This window comes from Marmota monax, unplaced genomic scaffold, assembly GCF_021218885.2.
Source record: "Marmota monax isolate L192 unplaced genomic scaffold, Marmota_monax_Labrador192_F-V1.1 WCK01_AAM20220418_F8-fsc00051, whole genome shotgun sequence".
NCBI lineage: Eukaryota > Metazoa > Chordata > Mammalia > Rodentia > Sciuridae > Marmota > Marmota monax.
Genome location: NW_026695202.1, coordinates 8,436,143 through 8,458,652, shown reverse-complemented (window position 1 = coordinate 8,458,652; position 22,510 = coordinate 8,436,143). Strand labels below are relative to the sequence as shown.

At 42.4% G+C, this 22,510-nt stretch overlaps 1 protein-coding gene across 34 annotated transcripts in view; it reads left to right on the top strand.

The window, feature by feature from the left end:
* The window catches only part of Rbfox2 (RNA binding fox-1 homolog 2), a 267,658-nt gene extending 245,308 nt beyond the window's left edge, over positions 1-22,350 (top strand). For 13 of the 34 annotated variants that reach the window (XM_058574162.1, XM_058574170.1, XM_058574161.1 and 10 more), the window contains 6 exons: positions 892-1,034; positions 7,569-7,611; positions 9,718-9,749; positions 13,984-14,072; positions 14,480-14,552; positions 16,861-22,350. In XM_058574162.1, coding sequence (XP_058430145.1) covers positions 892-1,034; positions 7,569-7,611; positions 9,718-9,749; positions 13,984-14,072; positions 14,480-14,552; positions 16,861-16,915 — 435 coding nt within the window. In that variant the 3' untranslated portion in view covers positions 16,916-22,350. Of the gene's footprint in view, positions 1-891; positions 1,035-2,058; positions 2,123-4,888; positions 4,929-7,568; positions 7,612-9,717; positions 9,750-13,983; positions 14,073-14,479; positions 14,553-16,860 lie in introns of those variants that run through there. The other 21 variants (XM_058574172.1, XM_058574167.1, XM_058574171.1 and 18 more) reach the window with 12 other exon arrangements.
* The last annotated feature ends 160 nt before the right edge of the window (positions 22,351-22,510 follow it).

Genomic DNA, 22,510 nt, shown 5'->3' with positions numbered 1-22,510 from the left:
AGGGGGTAAAGGCATGTGAAGAATATTCTAGTCTCTACTTGATGACAAAGAAAACAAAAGCCATGTGTGGTGTGGAGGTTGTTCTCCGTGCCTCCAATAGTCTGCCCTGCTCTCCAGTGGAGGGTCACTTCAGAGCACCTCCAGCATCACTGACATTCCAGCTCTCTTGAAGTCCCTAGAACCCCTTCTACCCAAGCCTGTCCTCTAGCAGAGGTATAATTAAACAGGATTCAGTGGATGCGGAAGCCATATATCTGTGCAGTTTAAAATAGGCCTGTGTGAACATCCACCTCTTGAGAGGATATAGGGCAATGGGGGAGGAGTGGTTTCCCTCTCACCTTCATTGCTGGATTACAACATGTTAGATAAAGGGATGAAACTGACGAAGGAAATGTCTAAAGTCTACTGTGTGCATTGGAGGCTGACAACATGTAAAAATACAAAAATAACATTCTTTTGAGAAATCATTATTATATCCACATAGTAATATTTGGAAACAAGATTAATAACTGGCCAACTAAAGAATTTCTATCAGTCTGATTTGCACTGCCCACAGAAGTTAGAAGTCTTATCTCGTATTAGGGCAGTAGTTCTCAGAGCTCCTTGGCCCATATCTCACCAGCTCATGGTATAATGGCAGAATTGGGAAGGAGCAGAGTAAATCACTCAAGGGCTGGGAAGAGTAAGGCATGAAATCATTCACTTATACATGTTGTCATTTCTTTCCTGCTCAGAGATCCCGGGTGGGAGATGGGTGGAATAATCTGTGTGCCATCTTTTCAGGAAGGATGTGCTACCTATCTTGTCAGCTTTTCTATAACTGGTTTACAGCACATTGTGACTATATACCTACTGTTGAATGCAAGTTGAAATTTCTGTCATATTTTGGGTCTCCCTTTAGTTCCTGGCTTCCCTTACCCAACTGCAGCCACCACGGCAGCCGCTTTCAGAGGAGCCCATCTGAGGGGCAGAGGGCGGACAGTATATGGTGCAGTCCGAGCGGTACCTCCAACAGCCATCCCCGCCTATCCAGGGTAAGCATTAGATTCCAAAGTCAGTGTGTTTCTGAAATAAGCAGTTGGACAAATAAGGAATACCATGGCCCTCTCATAACTTCTGGGACATTACCGTGCCACTTAGTCTGAATGTTTTCAAATTAATGGATTAGATGGAAACCAAAATGTACCATCATCAGAATGTAACAAAATGTCAATTTGTTATATAAATCTTATTTGGGCCACCTTAAGCCTTCATGGTAAGAGCTTAAGACAGTAGCCAGAACCGTCTGTTTACTAGCAGTGTGTTGGCATGGAGCTCACACAGCAGCGCACGAGTGTGGATTAACACTACTGAAGAGAACAAGAGAGGAGCTGGGGGTCATAGTCCAGACCACCTCTGCTGGGTACACCACCCTGTTGGGGCAGAGGCTGGCACATGTGCCTCCCCATGATTTCACTGCCTGGGTGGTGAGCAGCAGAGCTAGTTACCCACAATGGATTTGCTTTCTTTGTAGGAAATGGATTAAAAGAGGTTAATTCAAAGATGAACCAAGTCCAATTGAATCAAGGGAGGAAGGGAGAAGTAGGAGGATTGAACTGCAGTTGGCTTCTGAAGGATGTAAAACAGCTGCTGCAGCTGAGCACCCTTCACCCTTTGGTTTTGCATGGAGGGTGCCTCATGCAGTGGAATGATTCCATAGCAACAAATAAATCCTTTGCTATTGAATGGGGAGAAGGAGTGAAGATGGTAGGTTTGTTTTTAGTTGTTTCTCTGTGTCAGCCTAAAATGTATATTTTTATATAAAGAGTGGACTTTTTATAAGTTAGTTGTACCAAGGACTTTCTCTCTTCAAAGATGTGACATTTCTCTTCTTCATCTTTTCTCTGCCTGTGACAGGTTTTTTCTGTATTCTTATGGAGAAATAACTAGTGGCAGAGAAGCCAGTTAGCCGCTACTTAGTTAAAATGTAAAGGGAAAGAGCCTCCTTTGTATGTCCTTTCTGATAGCAAAATTGGCTTCACCGGGAGGTGTACTAATTTAACATTCATTCATTCATAGACCAAATGGACATACCATTAGGAGTCCTCCATGCCACAGAATTAAAGCACTTTTATTAGACCAGGCAAGTATGCATGTTGAAGTGGGCAGGCTCCAAAAAACACTGGAAGGGAACTGCTACAGAAATTAACTTTTGTTTGCAACCTATAGATGTTTAAATCCCATGCATTCCATCATCTCCATCTTCTGCCATGACTTTTAATTTTATCCTTTTTTCTCGCAACTTGACCTTTGACCTTCAACCTCTGACATCTCTTTTAAAGAAGTGAATAATGATACAGTATTGTTTCATCAAGAAACATGCAAATGAAAATAAAATAAGTTTTTTTTGAACGTTTTGCACACTAGGAAAATTTGTCCATGAAGTGCCTTCCATTTCAATTCAAAAATGTTTATTGTCATGTTTGCAAAGAGAGACTACTCAGAGAAACATGGGATTTTCTTATTTTGTAACCTTCCTGAGTTCCTTTATTAAGTGGTTGGAATTCATTACTGTTCAATGTAGGTCATTTCAGTATATTGACCAAACTTGAGAGCCCATTCTCTACCAAGTTTATTTCAGGTATATATTTGATCAAAGGTATTTTTATCTTTTATGTCTAATCACCTCAATTTCTGTGCATTACATTGAACACTAATTTCCCATGTTTTCTTTTTTATTAACTAAACCACCTGTTTACATGGAAGATGGCAAGGAATAAGTCCAGTATTTTATGGGGAATGGCCTAGAATTGCTTTTCAGCTTAGAAAACTAACTCCATCATTAATCATTGTGTTCTCGCCTCCTTGTGGCATTTGATACAGGGAATATTGGAATCCTTCCAGAATTTAGGTGAATATTCCCATTAAGGCATTTGATGCAGGGCAAAATACATTTTGTTTTTATTGTCAATACTCTCCTCTAGAAGGAATGTTTTTAATCTTTGCCTATATCCCTTTCCTGAAATTGCTGAAGGTTAACTAGTCAGCACTTGACTTCAGTGCATTCCATTTTATCAGCTTTCATTAAGAGACAAGTCTTTCTTACTAAAATGTAATGGAGAGGCAGATGACTCTCTAATATGAGCCTTAACTGCAGCTGAAGACTATGAAAACAGAAAGGACTTGGATAAATGACCATCAGAGAAGAGTGTGGTTTGCCTTTTATATAGTACAAAGGCATAACATATCTGGGACACCGCAGAGTGTGACCACAGTGCCCTGTAATGGCAACAAAAGGTCATTGGAAATGAAAGTCAAGACACTTTTCAACCACCTACAAGAAATAGGTCACTTCATCTTTAAATTAAAAATATGATTTCATGCCCCTACTTGCCAGCTTGTTTATTGCAGCAGAAAATAGTAGTAAAAATTCCCATTTCTCCCGGAGCGGTGACACATACATGTAATCCCAGCACTCAGGAGGCCAAGACAGGAGGATCATGAGTTCAAAGCCAGCCTCAGCAAAAGTGAAATGCTAAGCAACTCAATGAGACCCTGTCTCAAATAAAATACAAAATAGGGCTGGGAATGTGCCCAAGAATGCTCCTGGATTCAATCCTGGTATTCCCCCCCCCCCAAAAAAAAACAAAACAGATCGTCTAATTTAAACAGCCAAATCTTGATCTAACAAATATGAAGAAAAATATCTTTTATCTCTACTGCTGTTTCATGCCTTTTGGTCCCAAAATAATGTTTTTGGGGAATATCTGTATATGCAAAAAAACCTTAAAAGAATGGAAATCTACAATTCAGAATAATAATGTAGTGTTTCTCCAGGGTCTTTTGTTTTTTTAAGAAAAAATGAAATTTGTTTGATACAAATTCATTATCTAAACAGGAAAATAGCCCCTTCTATTCCTAACTAGCCACCATCTCAGTTTTATTCTTTTAAATAAGACAGGATGATCCTTGGTCATGCCCAGAACTTCAGTTATCAATTATATTTTTCAGAACTCCATGCATATTTTTATGGTCAAAAAGAAACCCTTAAAATCTTCCAGTTACTCCTTCCCACTCTGGATTATATTGTTACTATCTGGGATCCCCACTGCACCTTTCAATTCTTGGACCTTGGACCAATCACCTTAACCTTTAGCTCATTATCTCTGCTTGTGAAAGCAATGCATTGTGGGTATTTTTGGTTGTTTTTTTCTTTTTTCTTTTTTTTTTTTAATTACATTTCTCTGTTTACTTTGGTCAGAATTGATTGACTTGTTTTTCTGAGGTGTTGCATTGGTTCTTAAAAATGCTGAATAATAATACTTTGCATGCTTGTGTGATCAGCCAAATCTTATCGCATGTCTAATGTGCAGGGTAAAAAGCAGGTGATGTATGGATAGCAGAAAAAAATTATATTTTACTACAGAACTGAAAACAAAATACTAAACATAATTTTGAAACATTCCCTGATGGAATTCTTTGGGTTCACTTTTTTTCATGTTAAACCCCTCTTCACTCCTATCCCCCTTTGTAAGCCCTTTAAAGAAAAACTTTCTCCTGGGGCAAACTTATTTTAAAAAATACTGCAGGTACAAAAGATTGATGGTTCCAGTCCAGGGAATTTGAATAGCTACAGCAAGCTGTCCTGAGAGTGCTGCTTACTGGTATCCCGCAACCAGTAGCTCATTCCAACTGGCATGCCTTTGTCTCCCCTCGCTTTCTGGAGCTGTATGATGAGCGTGTGCACTTTCTGTTTTTCTCACTGATTTGCCATGGCCCAAGCCCAGTTTACGTATTCATACATCACCTGCCTGTGTAGAGCGCATGTGCATGCTGCCGTCCTCAATAACCGGAATGTGTTTCTGTTCTTTTGTTTTTTTGTTTTTGTTTTTGTGTGGATTTTCTGCAGTGTGGTTTACCAGGACGGATTTTACGGTGCTGACCTCTATGTAAGTACACACACTGGGGCCTTCTCGACCCCATCCCCTGACAAGCCAGCCTTTTTTTTTCTGTTTCTTTGGTTTGGTTTGGTTTGGTTGTTTTTTTTTTTTTTTTAATATAATTTGTTTAATTTTTAGTTCCTTTTTCCTTGTGGAGATATATATATATATATATTTATATATTTAAGAATGCAAGCATGCTTCTCTGCCACTGCGCTTGCCCCTGGGTGCAAAACCTGAGCCTTTGGGTTCCCTGATCATTGCCAGGGTCAGTCTACTGGACATATTCTTTTCCCTTCCCTAAACCCACGATGTTCTGTATATCTCTGATTTATTGTTGAGATGATCAGCAGGTTTAAAGTCTTATTACTGCCGTATCATTTGCATACATAAATAATAGGACTAGCTTAGCCTGTTTACCTTTTCTGCTTTTCTCCTCATTTCACATCTCTCTTTAGATCATTAGAGCTTTGATTTTTTTTTTTTAAATAGATGGCAATAAACTTTCTGGACTGTGTGCTTTCTGATTTCCAACTTTGAGAGAACATGCACTGGTGAGAGTGACCTAAGACTGATGCCAGTGAAGAGTGTGCAGGGAGAGGGGCCCAGGTGGTCAGTGCTTGACCTTTCTTGGGCCAAAGGGCCACAACCACAAGGTGTCTTTTCTTAAGATCCAGAAGAGGGAAATAGTGGCATAATTAACAACCTAGACTCTCCTGAGACCACTTCATAGATTTGTTGATTCTTCTAGCCACAGAACACTTAATCCATCATTTAAGCTGTCTAACTATAGCTAAAGTTCCATGATTGGTTTGTCACATACTATTTAAGAGATGGACAAAGTGACCTAGCCGACAGAGTGAAAGTTTTTGAGTTTCTAAGTCATTAAGAAACAGTTGTGTAGGGAAAAACTTGCCAGCATGAAATGTTAAAATAGTCTAGAACATTCTTTCACCCTCACTTCCCAAACCTACAAGCTGACCTTTTTCTAGTGAACTATTTCTGCAGTCTGCCAGAGATTCTCTGGTGATCTGAAGAAGCTAATGCCTGTACCAGTGCACTGGGAGACTGGCTGTACCGCAAGCAGTAGAGGTGGGATGAGGCCACCCTCTCTGGTGCCCCTTGGTGGAGCAGCTGCTTAAGAGACTTAGCCATGACTTAGTTCAAACCCCTAAGTTCGTAGATATATTTCTTAGTTTGTAACTTGCCCAGAATGACATAATTTATTCATAAAGCTGAGCATAAAACCCAACTAATTCAGATTTCATTACCACTCTTTGTACTTTAATCAAAACCTACTTCTTTCCTCAGAACATTTATAAGAAGTAGTGAAAGATATCTTTTTTCCCCATGTTCACAGTTAAACTGGAGAATTGGGGAAATCTGGCCAAATTACATGTTTACTCCTGATGTTAACATGTATACATTCTCCCATGTGCATTAGTATCCATATTCTCACAAAACTCTATGTTGTTTTCTTGAGGTCTGGTCTAGTAGAGCAAGCCTTTCCATTTCAGTTATTTCTTAAATCCATGTTTCCTCCCTAATGTCTTCCTTATTAAAGTACAGCCTTCTTTTGACTTGGTAAGAATTGCCTACTTTCACCTTGTTAAGTCACCAGTTGAATATATGTTTACAGTTCTCTCATTTCCTTAGTTTAGAATATAGAATTTCATTGAGAGAGACTATTCTATACTTGTCAAGAAAATAGTTGATTTTTTTCCCCCCTAATCTACTAACCAGATTACCTTATGAAGCTAAACAAATAATTCAGTGATCTGGTCAGAATTTTTTTTCTTTTTGCTAGTGGTCCCTTATTAATTAAAGTACTTAGCAAAATTGAATTATTACTCCTTTGTTCCTATCTTAAAGCAGATTTGCTTGGAGGAAAAAAAGTCACTAGTGCTAAGACGGCATCCAAGCTCTAGCAAGAAAGAAGAGCATGTCATAGGCAGCTGTGAAGTCAGGCCCGTGGCAACTGCAACTGTGGAAGTGGGTGGTGCTGATTTCATGCAAGGTGGCAAAGGGTGCTTCTTAAAGACAGACAGAAATGATTGTTATGCCTTGAGTTCTGCTCTCTCTTTACATTTTCTTGTCTGTGGAAATTTGTCAGTACACATTTAGTTTTGTTTCCTCAGAAAAATCACATAGTATAGAAAGGAGGAAGGGTTTCTCTGTGTTAAAAAGTGCACTGAGCCTAGAAGACAAAAGAAAGAAGAGTTTAGGTGCTGATTTGCTTACATGGTATTAATTCTGAGGGGTTTTTTAAGTCCCTTTCCTTTCCACTCTTAGTGATCCCTGTGGCCATTTTTTCCTTCCTGTTTCTTTTATGGCACACTGCTCTCCAGAGAACTGATCAACTAATTGTGTCCACAGTTTTTAAAGAAACCTGCCAGGATAGGGCTGGGGAGAGGCAGACAGATTGTGTCCACTCCTCCCCGCTCTTCTTTACTGAGCAGAAAAGGCATAGTTCACCCTAATTCACCTTTTAAGTGGGATAACAAACTGCTTCTACTTCTCATCCTGTGAAAAGCATGCTTGCATCCAAAGGAAAGAAAAGGCTGGTGGGCCCCACAGTGGGCTTTTTGTATGATTGTTTTCCTTCCACAGCTGTGTTTTTTGAACTGCTCTTCCTGTGTTCTGTTATAGAATAGTCTTACAGGAACCAATCATTAGCGCTAAAATACCTCAGGTAGGAGTGCCAGTGTGACCTGCCAATCAATCAGATTGTGGATTGCAGTGAAAAAATTGAATTATACTAACCATTCCAGCTCCACGTTAGAGATGGGAACAGAGGCTTTTTTGGACAATCAAGACTTGTGAGCGTGTGATCTAAGCCCTGCTACCTCAGCAGAGCACACAGTCATATCTACACACAATGGCACTTCCTCCAAAATTAACTGCTCCTGTCCCATTGCCACATATCTGCACCAGGTGTGTTGTATGCACTGTCCCATCACTGCTGCCTTTTTTAGTTTGTCAATCACATTTGCCCGTGATATTTAAGCTGATCTTTTTTTGTTAGAGATCTTAGCAGCTGGGGACATTTTCTTATGACTGTGAAAGAAATGTGTAAAGGGAGGAAGTAGAACCTTGTCCAAATGGGACTTACTTGAATCCCAAGTTGGGCCCTGTTATGAAACCCTAGTAATCGGCATGTGCTACTACATAAAAGTCTACACAGATTGGACTCAAAGCCAAGCTTTGCCTTTTGCCTGTAGCTTGTCCTTTCCTGGAGAAGAAGAGCGAGTTCATTTGGGTAATTACGCTCCTTCTGAGGTCTGTTGATAGCCGAGGGCTAGGAGAAGGAGTACAGTCAGTGGCTCTAAATACCGTTACTTTATTCATGTGGCTGCCCAGTGAGATTTTGGAAATGAACTAATGTGGAGAGACGTGGAATAGCAAAACTATTTGAAAGGGGTTTTTTTTACAATCAGTAAAAATCATCTCTCATCTAACATAGAAGTTATAAGTTGAAGATGTTGAGTTGATCATCACAGTTTCTCCCTTTAACCACAATTTTAAATAATAATAAGATAAAATTTAAATCTACTTTTCAAAGTAGATAGATGTCTTAAGAATAGTAACCATGTTACCATTATTATAAGTTTGTGTTTTCTGGTCTTTGTTACTCACATGTACTCAAAGATGCCACGTTAAAAACTCAGGGTGTTCCTTAGAACAGTGATTCTCTGAGGGGAAGGGGAGGTGGTGAGGTAACAGAGGGAGTTAGAATCATCTAAGGCAATTGAAATGATTACCAGAGACCCAGAATTAAACTCCCACCAATTGCAGTAGAACTCTGCTCTGCTGGAGTGATTTGTAGTATTACACCTGTTGTCCCCACCACCACACCACACGCACACCCCTTGCTATGTTGATCTAGATAGTATGTGGAGGTAACAAGCTTTCATTTTGTCTGCTGGTCTTGAAATACACACTCTCCTCAGTGTCACATAATGTCATTGTCTTTCAGGTAGAAAGAAGGTGTCTTGACATCACATGCTCACCAAAGTCCTGTTTTAATGTAAACCTAAAACAAAAATGTAATAAAATGAAAGGCAGGGTTAAAATTAAGACAAGGCAAAAGTTTATCAGCATGAGATGAAACTAAGGTATACAGACAGATGTCAGGTCTAGGAGGGGTGACATTTAGAACTCATTTGGTTTGTTCTGGTTTAAAACAAAGCTGCAGAACTGTGCAGAAGAACCATGCAGTCAGTGTGGCAGCATTGTCAGGTTAATTAGATGATAAAACTAATTCAGAGTAGAAAAGAAAACCTGAGGAAGTGACATGGAACTGTGGAAATCTGAGGCTTTGCTTAAACAGCTTCAGAAGGCATTACAGAAAAGAATCTTAAAGGCAACAGCATTTTCCTTTGAAAATGCCAGAAGTTGAAGGCACAAAGATATGTTATGAATATGTTAAAAAAAAATAAGATTCTTCAGTACAGGGATGATTCTAGGAGAACACTGGGTCAGACTAGGTGTCTGTTCATAGAGGACAAACATGCAAGCAAGTGTGTGGGTCCAGGCTGAACTATGCTGTCAGGGTCAGGCAGGTTGGAAGGGGAGTGAGGTAGCATTGGGAACATCAGGAGTCATCCAAAATGAATTGCAAAGGGGAAAGAAAGTCATTATTTTTCAAGGGGCAAGAGTGTATTTGAATCGGGCTTAACCATGCCAAATTTATACAATCTCAGAGTTCCAAAAAGCTGTCTGTGTGTGCCCTCCTACATCAGGGTGTGCTGTGGCCATGCTAATCCCCATTTTTTGTTTTATTTCAAATCACACACAGATAGAATCTGCAAACTGCTTCAGATCCAACAGGTCTGATTGTGTGTAAATACATTATGTCCTTTTTAATTTTTATTATTAATGGTTGCTTCAGTTTTGCATCAGTGCATGGTTAAAAGCAATACACATCAGCTATTCATGACTTCATATCTCCAAATGAATTATTTCTCCTCTTTTTTTTGTTTGTTTGTTTGTGCAGTCAGCTGAAGAAATGTTAACATCTCACTCTAAATCTCTCAGTGGAGTCTCTGTTCCCTTCTCTGATATAACAGATGGGTTACTGCTTGTTATAATTATTAACATTGTGGTGTGGGCCAGGGCTAGGGTGGGCAAGGTTTACTCTTCCTTTGGGCTGGGGGGCAGTCGTTAGGGTATGGAATGTTAACTCAGTGGTGACTGACTGTTTCCGTAATACCAGGTCGTTGTGGCTGCACGCTCTAGTAATTGAGGCTGTGTACTTCACCGAGCTTGTGGTAGAGCCTAGGGCAAACCGCTGTCCCAAGAGAATGCTGGGATAGATAGAGTTAGCCAACACAGTCTGAACGTGGTGATTTTGCTGGTTGTTTTAGCTCCAGATGTTGGCATGCTTAGTTTTAATGTGATTAATAAATGTGGCGCCATATCCCCTCCCCACGCCTGAACCCTCTCTCTCCTACCCCCTTCCCACCTTGTTCTTTTTGAAAAATTTAAGAAATAGTAATGAAAACCTTGGTGTTTCAAACTGCACTTTGTTCTCATGTTCCATAAAGCCTTCAGATCTGCTGGCAGAACGGAAAGTTGAAAAACAGCTTCTCGGCCTGAATCTTTATGCACTTTGAATTCCAGACTACAAATACATAGGTCTGGATTTTGCCCTACATTTTGGGGGAAATATTTTGTTGAATGACCAATTTAAGCAGCAACAGACATACTCTGGAGCAAGAATATGTATTTAAGAGGAATAAGTCCATGATACACAATTTTTCTTATTTGGGAATAGTCACTGGTGAGTTACCTTGTTAGTGTGGTGGCTGGGACTTGTCCCTCCTTTGCAGGACTGCTCCTTCCTGCTGTAATCACACAGGCTCTAGGAGAGTGGTCGTGATGAAGGATGATGTGCTTTGTTTTCTATCTATCTATCTATCTATTTATTTATTTAAGTTGTTGATAGATCTTTATTTATTTATATGTGGTACTGAGAATTGAACCAGTGCCTCACACATGCCAGGCAAGTGCGCTACTCCTGAGCCACAGCCACAGCCCCAGCCCAGATGATATGCTTTTTAAAAAAACTATGGACAGAGTTTCTCCTAGTGCTAATGCTCCTCACAAGCCTTCTGTTGTCCTATTTTTCTGAACTTGAATCACAGAGAGTCTCATGAAATTTAGACTCCAAAGTCAGAGTTTCACTTACAAAAGAAGGAAACTACTGCGGATGCAGTCTGTCCATTTCCTTCTAGATCCAAAGGAAGATTCATTCCCATAGTCTGATCTGTTCTGAATTGTTTTCGTTAGCAGTGACATTACTCCTAACGGTCTCTGGCTTCTTGCACACCAGAAAAAATGTGAGGGGAACCTGTCCTGTCAGTAGCCTCCCTTAGAACCTCTCTTTCCCAGAATTAGTAAAATCAAGAGAATATAACTGTATTATTTCCACTCCAGTATTTCTTCCTGGGAGTCAGGCCTAAAACATATGAGCCTCAGAATTCTTTTTTTCTTTTTCTTTTCTTTTCTTTCTTTTTTTTTGAAAATTTTTTCAGTTGTAGATGGACATAGTACCTTTTTATTTTATTTATTTATCTTTATGTGGTGCTGAGGATCAAACCCAGTTCCTCACATGTGCACTCAGAATTTTTTAATAAGTATCCCTTATTTTTGCTCTAGGAGTATGCCCCTTTTTAAAAATGCTTTCATGCATGAATCTGGCCTTGACTTCTTTTATTTTTTAAAGATTATTTTGGTGTTTGAAGAAATACTAAAGAGACAAATCACATATTGATAAATTGACCTTGATTACAAAAAAGTTTTACTGCTGGGCATGGTGGTGCATACCTATAATCCCAATGGCTCAGGAGGATTGCAAGTTCAAAGCCAGCCTCAGCAACTTAGTAAGACCCTTTCTCAAAATAAAATATTAAAAAGGGCTGGGGATGTGGCTCAGTGGCTAAGCACCTCTGAGTTTAATCATTGGTACCCCCCCTCAAAAAAAATAAAAAAAGTAGTTTTACTGAAGGTAGCCCTGCTTTAGACTTAGCACTAGCTCTAATTCTAAACTAATGGAACCATCCCTAGTTACGACATTTGAGCCTTTAGGGTTCAGTTAACATTTCAACTGTGATGATTAACTTCTGCTTTTTTTAGCAAATGCTTTTACTACTTTGTGTCTTCTTTAGAAGCTTCAAAATAGAAGTAAAGAAATCTTAGTGAGCTATCTGTCACAGCCAGGGTGTCTAGCTTTGTCCACATCAGTCCTTGCCTGCCCATTCTCAGAGACCTGGCTAGAATTCCAAAGAGCCCTTGGTCACAGATAGTCCCATAGGGTACTGTCATGTCCCCACCCAGGATCATTTCACTGTCAGTATTTGTTAATATTGATTAGAACTTTCTTATTTTTAGGGTATCTATAGAATGTTTTGACATTAAGAAGGAAATGTTTACTTTTCTGAGTCACTGGAAGAATAAAGAAAGAATAACACATAACTACTGAAAATCAGTTTAGGATTTCAACCATATAAATATATATATGGTGGTGACTTCACACATCATAAACTTAAGAAGCAAAGTGAATTTTCCCTGACCTTGCAGTTTCTTCAGCTAGAGAAAGCATGAATTATATAAGACAGCAGCAAAAAGCTTTAGAAGCCCATAAATTCATAGACATTTCCAAAGTAAAATTTGATAGAAAGAATGAAACAAGGTAGAAATGACTGCATCAGATGGCAAAGAAGAACAAGGGAACACTTGCCAGCAAACACTCACTCTAATCATAAGGAGCCATACAGAAGTTAATGTGAAATTTCTTTTGTAGATTGATCAAAATCTGAACCTTTGAAGGAACACAAAGTAGAAAGTTTCAGATGTCCCTGAAAAATGTATACTGTTAATCTGCAGGAATAAAATGTTTGTGCTATTATTCACTACTGAAGTGGTGTCCAAGTGGACCAATTTAACAGCTGTTTTTGACAATAAAAGGGCAATAATAAAAATCTGCAACTGAATTAGGTTTAGGTAAAAAATAGATGAATTCTCAAAGGGTAAAGAAAAACAGGGCTTGCCACTTTTCACTGTGGCCTGTCTCATGGGCCATTTGTGGGGATTGTCTTTGAATACATCCTTAAGGAACCCGTGTTTCCCCATCTAGTGAAAGTCTTGGTTCACATAAACAGAAGAGAAATCTCAGGCTCTGGTGGGCTGAAACTGCTTAGGATTGAGAGGATCTCTGGGCCATTGGAAGGAAGGCTTGAGGCACCTGCATGAGGCTAGGAATCTAAGCCTGGTTTAGAGAGGGGAAATAAATGCAGTTAAGAGCCTTGGGGAAATGGTGCCTGAGCTGTTGGAACCCAGCCAAAGGCTCCTCAGCCATTTGTGGTCTGGTTTGCCAGTCTGAGATGTAGATTGTCGTTGGTCAATTTTTTCTATAAAGGGCCAAGTAGTAGATAACTATTTTTGGTTTTTTAAGCCATGCAGTCTCTGTCACAAGAACTTTGAAAGACAGGTGACAAACTGCATTAGCTCCCAGGGCAAGGTTTGCCAACCCTGATCTACTCTGTTCTTTGCTTCTAAACAAACACTGTCTGGTCATCTGGGCCTCTTGGCATATGTGCTGGGCCGGATGCAGCCAAGCTTTGTGTCAGACCTTTCTGTTCTGTGCTGTGGTCCCTAGTAATGAACCAGTCCAGGTGCGCATCAGACTCTGAAGTTGACACAGAGATGAGCTTGTTTTAACTCCATAATTTGCATTTCTTGTCAGTTGGAGTTCTCTCAACAGTCCATGAATATTTTCCCTGTTGAAAGTTCCAACAAAGACAGAAGAAAGGCAGATCCAAAGTCACATCTGTATCTTTTTAAATTAATGAACACTACCTGTATGCCTTATTTTGGGTACTATCACAAAGAGAAGCATGCAGTAACATGCAGACTGATGCAGTTTGAAACATTTCCTTCCCATGTGTGTGTCTGTGTTCGTGTCTGCCCTGTGTCTACACATGTGTGTCTGCGTGTGGGTGGGTGTGTGTGGACCTGCCCCGGGGAGAGGTGTCTGTAAAGTCAGTTCTCTTCTCTCCTGTAGGGTGGATATGCAGCCTACAGATATGCACAGCCTGCTACTGCAACCGCAGCCACCGCTGCTGCCGCCGCTGCCGCCGCTTACAGCGACGGGTAAGTACAGAGCCGGAGGGAACCGCACCAGCCGCGGCACCACCTCCTCTTCCTCTTCGCCTTTCCAGAGCAGTGCTGTCTCCCGGGCCTCCTGCCAGCCCACTTTTCATGGCCTCTGTGTGCCAAAGCACGAGCCCCTGACTCCTTCTGGTTCTTTTTCTACTTGAGTTGCAACTACAGTCTCCCTCTTCCTCATTTCCAACTCCCTCCTTTCCATTTTAGAGAAGAATTTAAGAATTTTTCAGTTATTGAGTTCAAGGGTAAGAAATAGAAAGGTTTTTTCCATTCTGCCAGTTTTCCTGAAAGCAGTCCAAGTGAAGTACCTCACCCGTCTTTACACAGCACACCCTTGACTTGTTTAGCTCGCAGGCTTACTGCCGCTCTCTGATTGTGCTTCTTTCTTCCAGTTACGGCAGGGTATACACAGCCGACCCCTACCATGCCCTTGCCCCTGCCGCTAGCTATGGAGTTGGCGCTGTGGTAAGTTCATTTATCTTTTTATATAAACTGTTTTAGTCCTTCTAACATCTACCCACAAATTGTAAAAGATCTAGGGAAGTAGTGTCAAAGCCACTTAGGTCTCTGGAAATTTACTCTCTTTATCTGTGTGCTGCAGGACCAGCCACATGGCCTCTAACAACTGTAGGAAAGAATGGATGGTGACAGTCTGCCCTGAGAGGAATAAGGGAATGGATTGATGTTTCATGTTGGTTCTAATGTTGAGTACAAACTGGTGGTGTAGCTTTATTGATAGGCATTGGCAGTCTTGGGAACCTAAAGCTCTCAGTTTTTGCAATAAGCTTTCCAAAAAGCTTAATGTGTATAATTTTTCGGTTGCAGATTGCCAAAAGATGTCTCTGCTATTCTTAGCCTTCTGGTAGATAGTACTAGGAATTGCCAAGTAAACAATTTATGAGAATATGTTATCAATAACAGTTTTGGCAAAACATGGTGTTTCGTGGAAGTACAGAGGCCCATAGAGCTTGTCTAGAATGCTCCATCCTAACCCAGGACCCCTCACGGTATCTTGTGTTGGCCTGAACACCTACAGTGCCACCAGTTGGGACACACTGGCTTTGGCAGAGACAGGCCATTCCATGGATATACTGCTGATACCAAGCACTCTCCAGTCCAGTGGGCATCTAGGCAATGCCTTTGGACACGGGCACAGTTATCTGTCAGGGAGGCAGAGTGAAGTGTAAAAGTTAAGGCATAAAAGCTGTCATTTCTCACACTGAACTCCTACTGGTACAAGTTTGGGGAAGGAAGAAATGGGGTCCTCCGGACTGTGTGTTTAGAACTGAGGTAGAGATGACAATATGAAGATAGAGGTGGAAGGTTCTGAGGTTTTATTTAGTGCCAGATGAAAAACTCATATACTAAAAGAATGACCCTAGGAAAAATATATTCCTGAGGAACTTCTCATTGGAAGAAACAAACTAGCCAGGTACAGTGGCACACACTTGGAATCCCAACTACTTGGGAGGCTGAGGCCTCCCAACTACTTGGGAGGATCATAAGTTCAAGGCCAGCCCAGGCAATGTAGTAAGGCTGTGTCTCAAAAAATAAAAAAGGCTGGGGATGTAGCTCAAAGGCAAAAGTGCCCTGGGTTCAGTCCCCAGTACTGTAGGAGAAAGAGAGAGAGATGCCATTAGATAAATCCATTTGATAAAGTTTAAAGAAAGAGCCTTGTGGCCAGTCACGGTGGTGCGCCCCTGTAATCCCAGTGGCTCGGGAGGCTAAAACAGGAGGATCGTGAGTTCAAAGCCAGCCTCAGCAATGGCGAGGCACTAAGCAATTCAATGAGACCCTGTCTCTAAGTAAAATACAAAATAGGGCTGGAGATTTGGCTCAGTAGTTGAGTGCCCCTGAATTTAATTCCCAGTACAAAAAAAAAAAACGAGAGAGAGAGAAAGAAATAACCTCATGGTATATAGTTGTACAGTTAGCTCTTTGGTATCTGTGGGTTCCATTTCCATACAGTCAACCATAATATTGGAGGGGTGGGAATTGTGTTTGTACTGAACGTGTATGAACTTTTTTTAAAAATTACTGTTATTCTCTAAATAATATAGTATAACAATGACTTTCACAGCATTTATATTGCATTGATTATTGTAAGTAATGTAGAAGGAGGGAGTGTGTGGGTATATGCAAATGCTAAGCTGTTTTATATAAGCAACTGGAGCATGCACAGATTTTGGTATCCAGGGGTAGACCTTGAATTAGTCCCCCACAGACACCAGAAGACAACTATAATTTATAGATTATAGAGGAAGTGGACTTTATTAGTTAAAAATTGACTTAAGTTTGAATACAACATCTCAAACGATGTTGCCACGCATGCTAGAGAAGGTAGTCAGAAGGACATGTGCCCTGGAAGGTGCCATGGGGCAGGCAGACGCTGCAGTCTGTTTTCAGTCAGGACTGTGGTGGTGCATTGAGGTAGACAGACTCGGATTCAGAAAAATCACACTATTTTCAGAACTAGATTCAAGCTGGATTGTGTTTACTTTCTTTGCTGATTCATGTAAATAATGAAGTAAACTGACCTCACACTCTCCCGGAGACCAGGAGCTCAGCACCTCAGCCATGATCAGGCCGGGTTCTAGTTAGAGCACCTTGAACCAGAAGTGTCTTCCTGACTTGCTGCCCAGGCAGCGCTGGACAGCTACTCTAAAGCTACCAAGGAAGTGGTTTGCCTGGTCCCTTTTCAGGACATGTGTCTTCATTTTTAATGCTTCTGTCATCAACCTTTTAATTATTTTTATGTCTTTAATTATTGCAGGCGAGTTTATACCGAGGTGGCTACAGCCGATTTGCCCCCTACTGAAGTGACGTGAGACCCCTGCAAATGGGACAGCCCCCCAGTTCATGAGGCCTGGCTATTGCAATATTTACTAGTAGAGGAACTCTATAGCAAGATGAAGAGGAAAAACAAACAAACAAACAAAAAAAAACACAAAAAAAGAGAGAATACTTTTTTATACCTCACTATGTTCTTTGAATATGTATTTTTTTCTTTTAAATTTCTGCCTTTAATTCTTTTGTTCCAAAGATTGTGCATTTTTTTCTTTTTTTTTTCTTTTTTTTTTTAACTGTGGTAAAAAAAAAAAAATAATGCATTTTCATGTCTGTATGTCCGTGCTTAGCTTATTCTATCAATCACGGAAGAGGCAGTTAAGAGGAAGGAGAGACATTAGGAGCTGATAAATGCATCTGATCAGAAATCAGCAGACAGGATTACCAAAGTATCTGGTGCTGAGTGAATGGGGGACAAGCAGAAGTAGAAGAGATCTTTCTGCAACAGTATATATTCTTCTGGTCTTCTGAATTTCTGGTCTTTAGCAGGCAGTTCTGATTGGCTGTGGCTGGAATCCACATGCCGCTAGATAGGAATTTGTGCTTGCAAAGCAGGAGAATTAAAAAGACGCTTTCCTCTCCTCTTCCCTCCTGTCTTCTCCATCCTTTTTACAATCATCTTACATGCACAGGCTGAGACAGTTGGCATAGTTTTTGGAATTATAGTATTGGTATTTCCAAACATGCTCTCAGACTGTGGATAATAAACACCTCATTAGGAAACTGATCTCAGAATGAACTCCGGAGTACAAAAAAGCTCTGGAGTATGAAAAAGCTCATTTTCCTGTCCTGTAACCTGGCAGGACTTCCTGCTGGGCTTCCTTCCCTTTAATTGAACCACAGCTGAGCTCATCTATTCTTTTATTAATATGCTGCTCCCATGTCCTCAAGATTCAGGAATTTAGGACCCAGGGACAGAAGAATGACTAGCCAGTGGCCAGATTTCCCCAGGTATCTGGGCACAGCTTGAGGATGAGAAGTACACATTGTGAAGAGCCATTAAAGAGGGTGCAGAAGAGAAAAGGCATGTTAGAAGGTCTGAAAGTCCTTGTCTTTTTCTTGCATCAGAAAGTCAGTACAAACAAAGGATAAAAAAAAAACAAAGATTTGTTGGGGAAAGGTAAGGCACCAAGCCCCTGGGTTGGCTGTCCCTGGATGTTTTGGTGATAAGGACATGGAGGGCAGTCAGAGACACTTTGTACTTGCTCCAAAGCCATAGGAATTTTCATCTTCCACAGCCTCTGTGAGTCACCTCTCTATCCACAGACACCAGCTCCCACGGCCATCTCACCCAGCTTCTCATTACCCTCCAAAGACACCAGCTGAAAGCCTGGTCCATTAACACTACAGGACACAAATTCAGACCCCACAATGGAAGGAGGGTGACATGGCCGTGGTCTTCCTGTAGAGCCCTGGAGGGAGTCCCTGTTCTTGCTGCCTGGCTTCAGTCTTACGCCACCAAGGCAGGGAGGAGTGACTCTCTCCGAGCCCCTAGGTGTGACATAGACAAGCATCCTCCGGTGTTTCCAGAATGAGGCATTAGGAAATGGAATAGCACCGTCTGCTAGGCTCCCTGGCCGGCTCACATGGTACTAGGGTGACCTTGCACCCAAGGGATGGCTGCTAAAGGGAGTCATTCAGAGACATGGCGCTTCTGCTTTGTCAGGTTTGTCTTGGCTTGTATTCTGACTCCCGCCTCCACATGTGTTCTTGGCTAATAACCAATTCGTGTCCTTGAATTAAAATGGCTGACATGTGACAGCATCAGGCAGTCTTTGTGAGCAGAGTGACGTGTCAGGGAGGGCCCTGGCCTGTTGTGTGTGACACAGATCTTCTCCCCTCAGCTCTTCTCCCTGGAACCTTGACAGGTTCAAGAGGCTATGCCGAGAGGCTATGCCTGGAACCGGAGATCTCGGTGTGGTCACTGATTCTGGGGGAGCATGTAGGGTAGGGACAGACTGCCCGGTCCATTGGCCATGTATAGGATCCCTCCCCTCAAGCCAAAGTTTGGTTTGTTGCTGTTAGGACAGTTTTTGCTATATGTATATAAATATTTCAGTTAGAGGAAGGGGGGATGGGATCTGGGGCTTTCACAGTTCCAGGGAATGAGGGCAGGGAGGGCTTTTCTTTCTTTTGCTTTCCTTTTGAGAACTTTTGCTGACAAAAGAAAAAGAAACTTGGGGTCCTGTTCAGTAAGGGCCATTCTTGCAAGCTGGCAAGCCACTTAGCCCTGTGGAGACTAGGCCACATCCTGAATGGTTGTATCCACAGCAGGGCAGGGAAACAGGGGAATGGGTTTAAGAATGTGTTTCTTCTTTTTTCCCAGACAGAAATAAGGATGATGGGCCAGGTAGAGAAGGCAGCTCCCCCTACCCCGTCAGGAGAGGCAGGCGCTGGAGGTGAGGGACTGTGTGCACTTCAGCTCAGCTGGTTCTGGCTGAGGCCCCGAGGCAAGCTCGGCTTTCCAGTGGGTTCTGCCGCACTTCCCGGATGCTGTCCGAAGCCCATCGCTGCTGCTCCAGCTCCCTTTTCTAAGAAAGATTACACAGAGTTCTGCTTTTCATGGAAGGGTCTTTGGTTTTCAGGGTCAACACTGGGAACTGGGGTTCTGCTCAGCATCTAGACGACAGTGTCACCCTCCCACCAACTTCTGAGCTACAGTCGCTTCGTCAGAGGCAGGTTGCCCAGAGCAGCAGAGCTGGTGTGTTCCTGGACTCTAGTTCTCAGTGGATTCAGAAAAAGAGCAGTTTGGCATTTTGTGAGTTTGTTTGAGGGTGCTGGCCGATAATTCCAAAAAACCTTAGTTAGGCCAGATCACAGTATGTGAATGAGTTTTTTCAGCTTTTCTGTAGTTTACAACCTGGACTTTCTACACTAAGCATCTTACTCATAGAAGCTTTTAAGCACTACACCTCTTTAAGGTCACCTCTTTTAAGGAGACCTCTAGTGTGACCTTTATCTGACTGTCCTTCTCTCAGCCCAGAGAACTGGCCCTAGGTCTTTTCCAGAATTTCTTGTGTGTGTTGAACTCCCACAAACTCAGATCCACCATCGTGATCATCTTTAAGGCTCTCAGGTTTTAACAAAACCTACTATCACACCATCCTCCAGCTGCCTCAGTCTCAATTGAGCCAATATACTTTCTTTCCTTGAAAAAGAAGGGCACTGGGGCTTGGCTCTTAGTTTAAGGGGAGCTAGTGGAGATCTAGTCGGTAGACACCAACCAGCGCAGCTTTCCCTCAAACGTGGACTCCTCAGGGGCTGACCTGCTCTTAGCTTAGGTTGTGCTTTACTAGAGATGTAGCAGATAAGTTGGGCATCGCCATCATCCTGTAACTAGTCAACTTCCTTACACGGGGATGGAAGCAACCCCCAGGATATGCACGAAAGGCACAAGGAATCCCCTTCCCTTTGGCGGGACAACAAGACCGCAGAGGGAGTCTGGAAAGCACTGGCCTTGGAGGAGGGAGGGGAAGCTGCTGGGACCTTTCCCCTGTCACCCAGTTCAGCCTGGCTCTCTGCTGCCTACAGCCCTCTAGCACAGTAACATTTGCAGAATTGCAGATTTTTCCCCCAGATATTAGGAGGAAAGGGACTTTGGGGGTGGGGGGGTGGGGAAGGGGTTGTGGTGTTTTAAAAGCATAAGTTACCTGTTTGCACTGTTTTAAAATAGGAAAAAAATAGTGGGCGAGGTGAACATCAGATGTAAACTTGTGTGTTTTTATTTTGTCATGCTCTTGAGAATGTCTGACATTTGTAGTATACACCAGTGACACTTGATTCTCTGTTGCATAAGACACTCTATTTTTTTGGAAATGTTACTGTCCGAAAGCCTCTCCCCTCCCTTCTTTCCCGTGCACTTCCTTTGACCCTTGCTGTACTGATCAGCCAGGCAAAGCCATCCGTGAGCTAGAGTGAAACAGGCCCCTTTCCAAGCAGGCTCTGGGTGTCCCAAGCCAGTATGTGCCCTCTGGGTGACTGAGTGTGGCAGAGTCCCTGGCACTTTGTTTTGATGGTAGGCTCCCAGACCAGACTGCCGCAAGTGACCACGTTTCTCAGTGAGGGGTCAGCAGCCAGGAGCCAGGAGCCTGGGGTGAGTGAAGTATTGCCTTGGCTGTGGGAGCCGAGTTCTTATCCTCGTTACCGAAACTGTAGCCAGTTACAGTTTACTCAGGAAAACGGTAGATCAATTCAGCCATGGTAGTGCTGGTTGGCAGGGATTGGTAACCGAGAGAACCGCTCTTCAGCCAAAACCCAGACCTTGCCTGTCAGGAGACTGCCAGATGGGGGTTGGGGCTCTGTTTCTGGCAGGTGTATGCATGCCGGTGTTGGGAGGGCGCCACCACCCTGGCAAGCAGAAAGGGAAGAGCGATTCTCTTTCCCTCCCTTCCCCCACCCGTCACCATCACCAGAGTCCCAGGGGCTATGTGAGGTTTGAATTCTTCAAAAAACTGTTTTTGGTTTGTTTTTTTCCGGGGACTGATAAGTGCTTTAAGCCATGTCCATACCCACCCAGACCCCAGCGCAGTCATCCTCTGGTGTTTTCTGTTGACAGTGTTCTGTGTGTGCGGTCTTGTTTTGGCAGCTCATTTTAGCTGTAGTTATTTATATATATATATATATATATATATATATATATAATCTCGAGTGATGAATTGATCTTCTTTTTTCCCTAAGGGACATGGATTTTTTTTTCCTTGTGTTATCATTCTGCTTGTGAATAGCTGGAGCCAACCCGGGGCTGACGCACATAAGCTAGGGCTGCACGTGAGGAGAGAGCCAGCGGAGTGTCCTTGTCCCCAGCAGGCTGGCCTCCCTGAGGCGCTGAGCTTTTGAGTCCAAATCTTTGCAAGGCTCAAAACACTGCAGAACCTCTCCTCTCCTCCCCACGCCCTTGGCAGGGACTGGGCCAGCCCAACGTGCAGGTCTCCAGCCCCTCCCATCGCCATGGCAGAACAGGTACCTTTGGGGCATGGGGGCATCCCATGGGATGCTTGTACAATTGACACCTAGCCTTCTCTCCTTCCCCTCCTGGCCTCCCCCAAAATCACTCCCTAGGACACCCGAGCTGCTTGCCCAGGGTCCTGTTTCCCTGCTAACTCCAGAGAAGCATCCCAGGGCTTTGTGACAGTCTCTAATTCCCGTCCCTTCTTGTTAAGAATCATATTGTATAGTAGCTTTCAGACCATACAGTATTCATTGGGTTACTCCTATTATTATCAAGTAGCTGGAATTGTGAAGGTCGGAGTAGTTAGATCTTTAGCTTTTATTCCTTATTTTTTTGTATTACTCTCCATGTGTATAAATTATTGATCATGTTGCTGGCTTTTATAAACTCTAAGCGAAGGAGGAGCACTGCCTCGGCCTTTGCAAATGGTAATGAAGCACTGTTTTTAAATAAAAGAGAGAAACACCATTCTTTGGCCTGTGTCTCTTGGTCCTCTTTCCCTGATGCCTGAACCCGAGACTCAGATGTGCCCTGCATTTGACTCTCTAAGATGGAGAAAAAGAAGAAGGAAAACAGAGACTTCTCATGGAAGACCTGAGTGGTCATCAGCTGGAGGTAGATGAGGCAG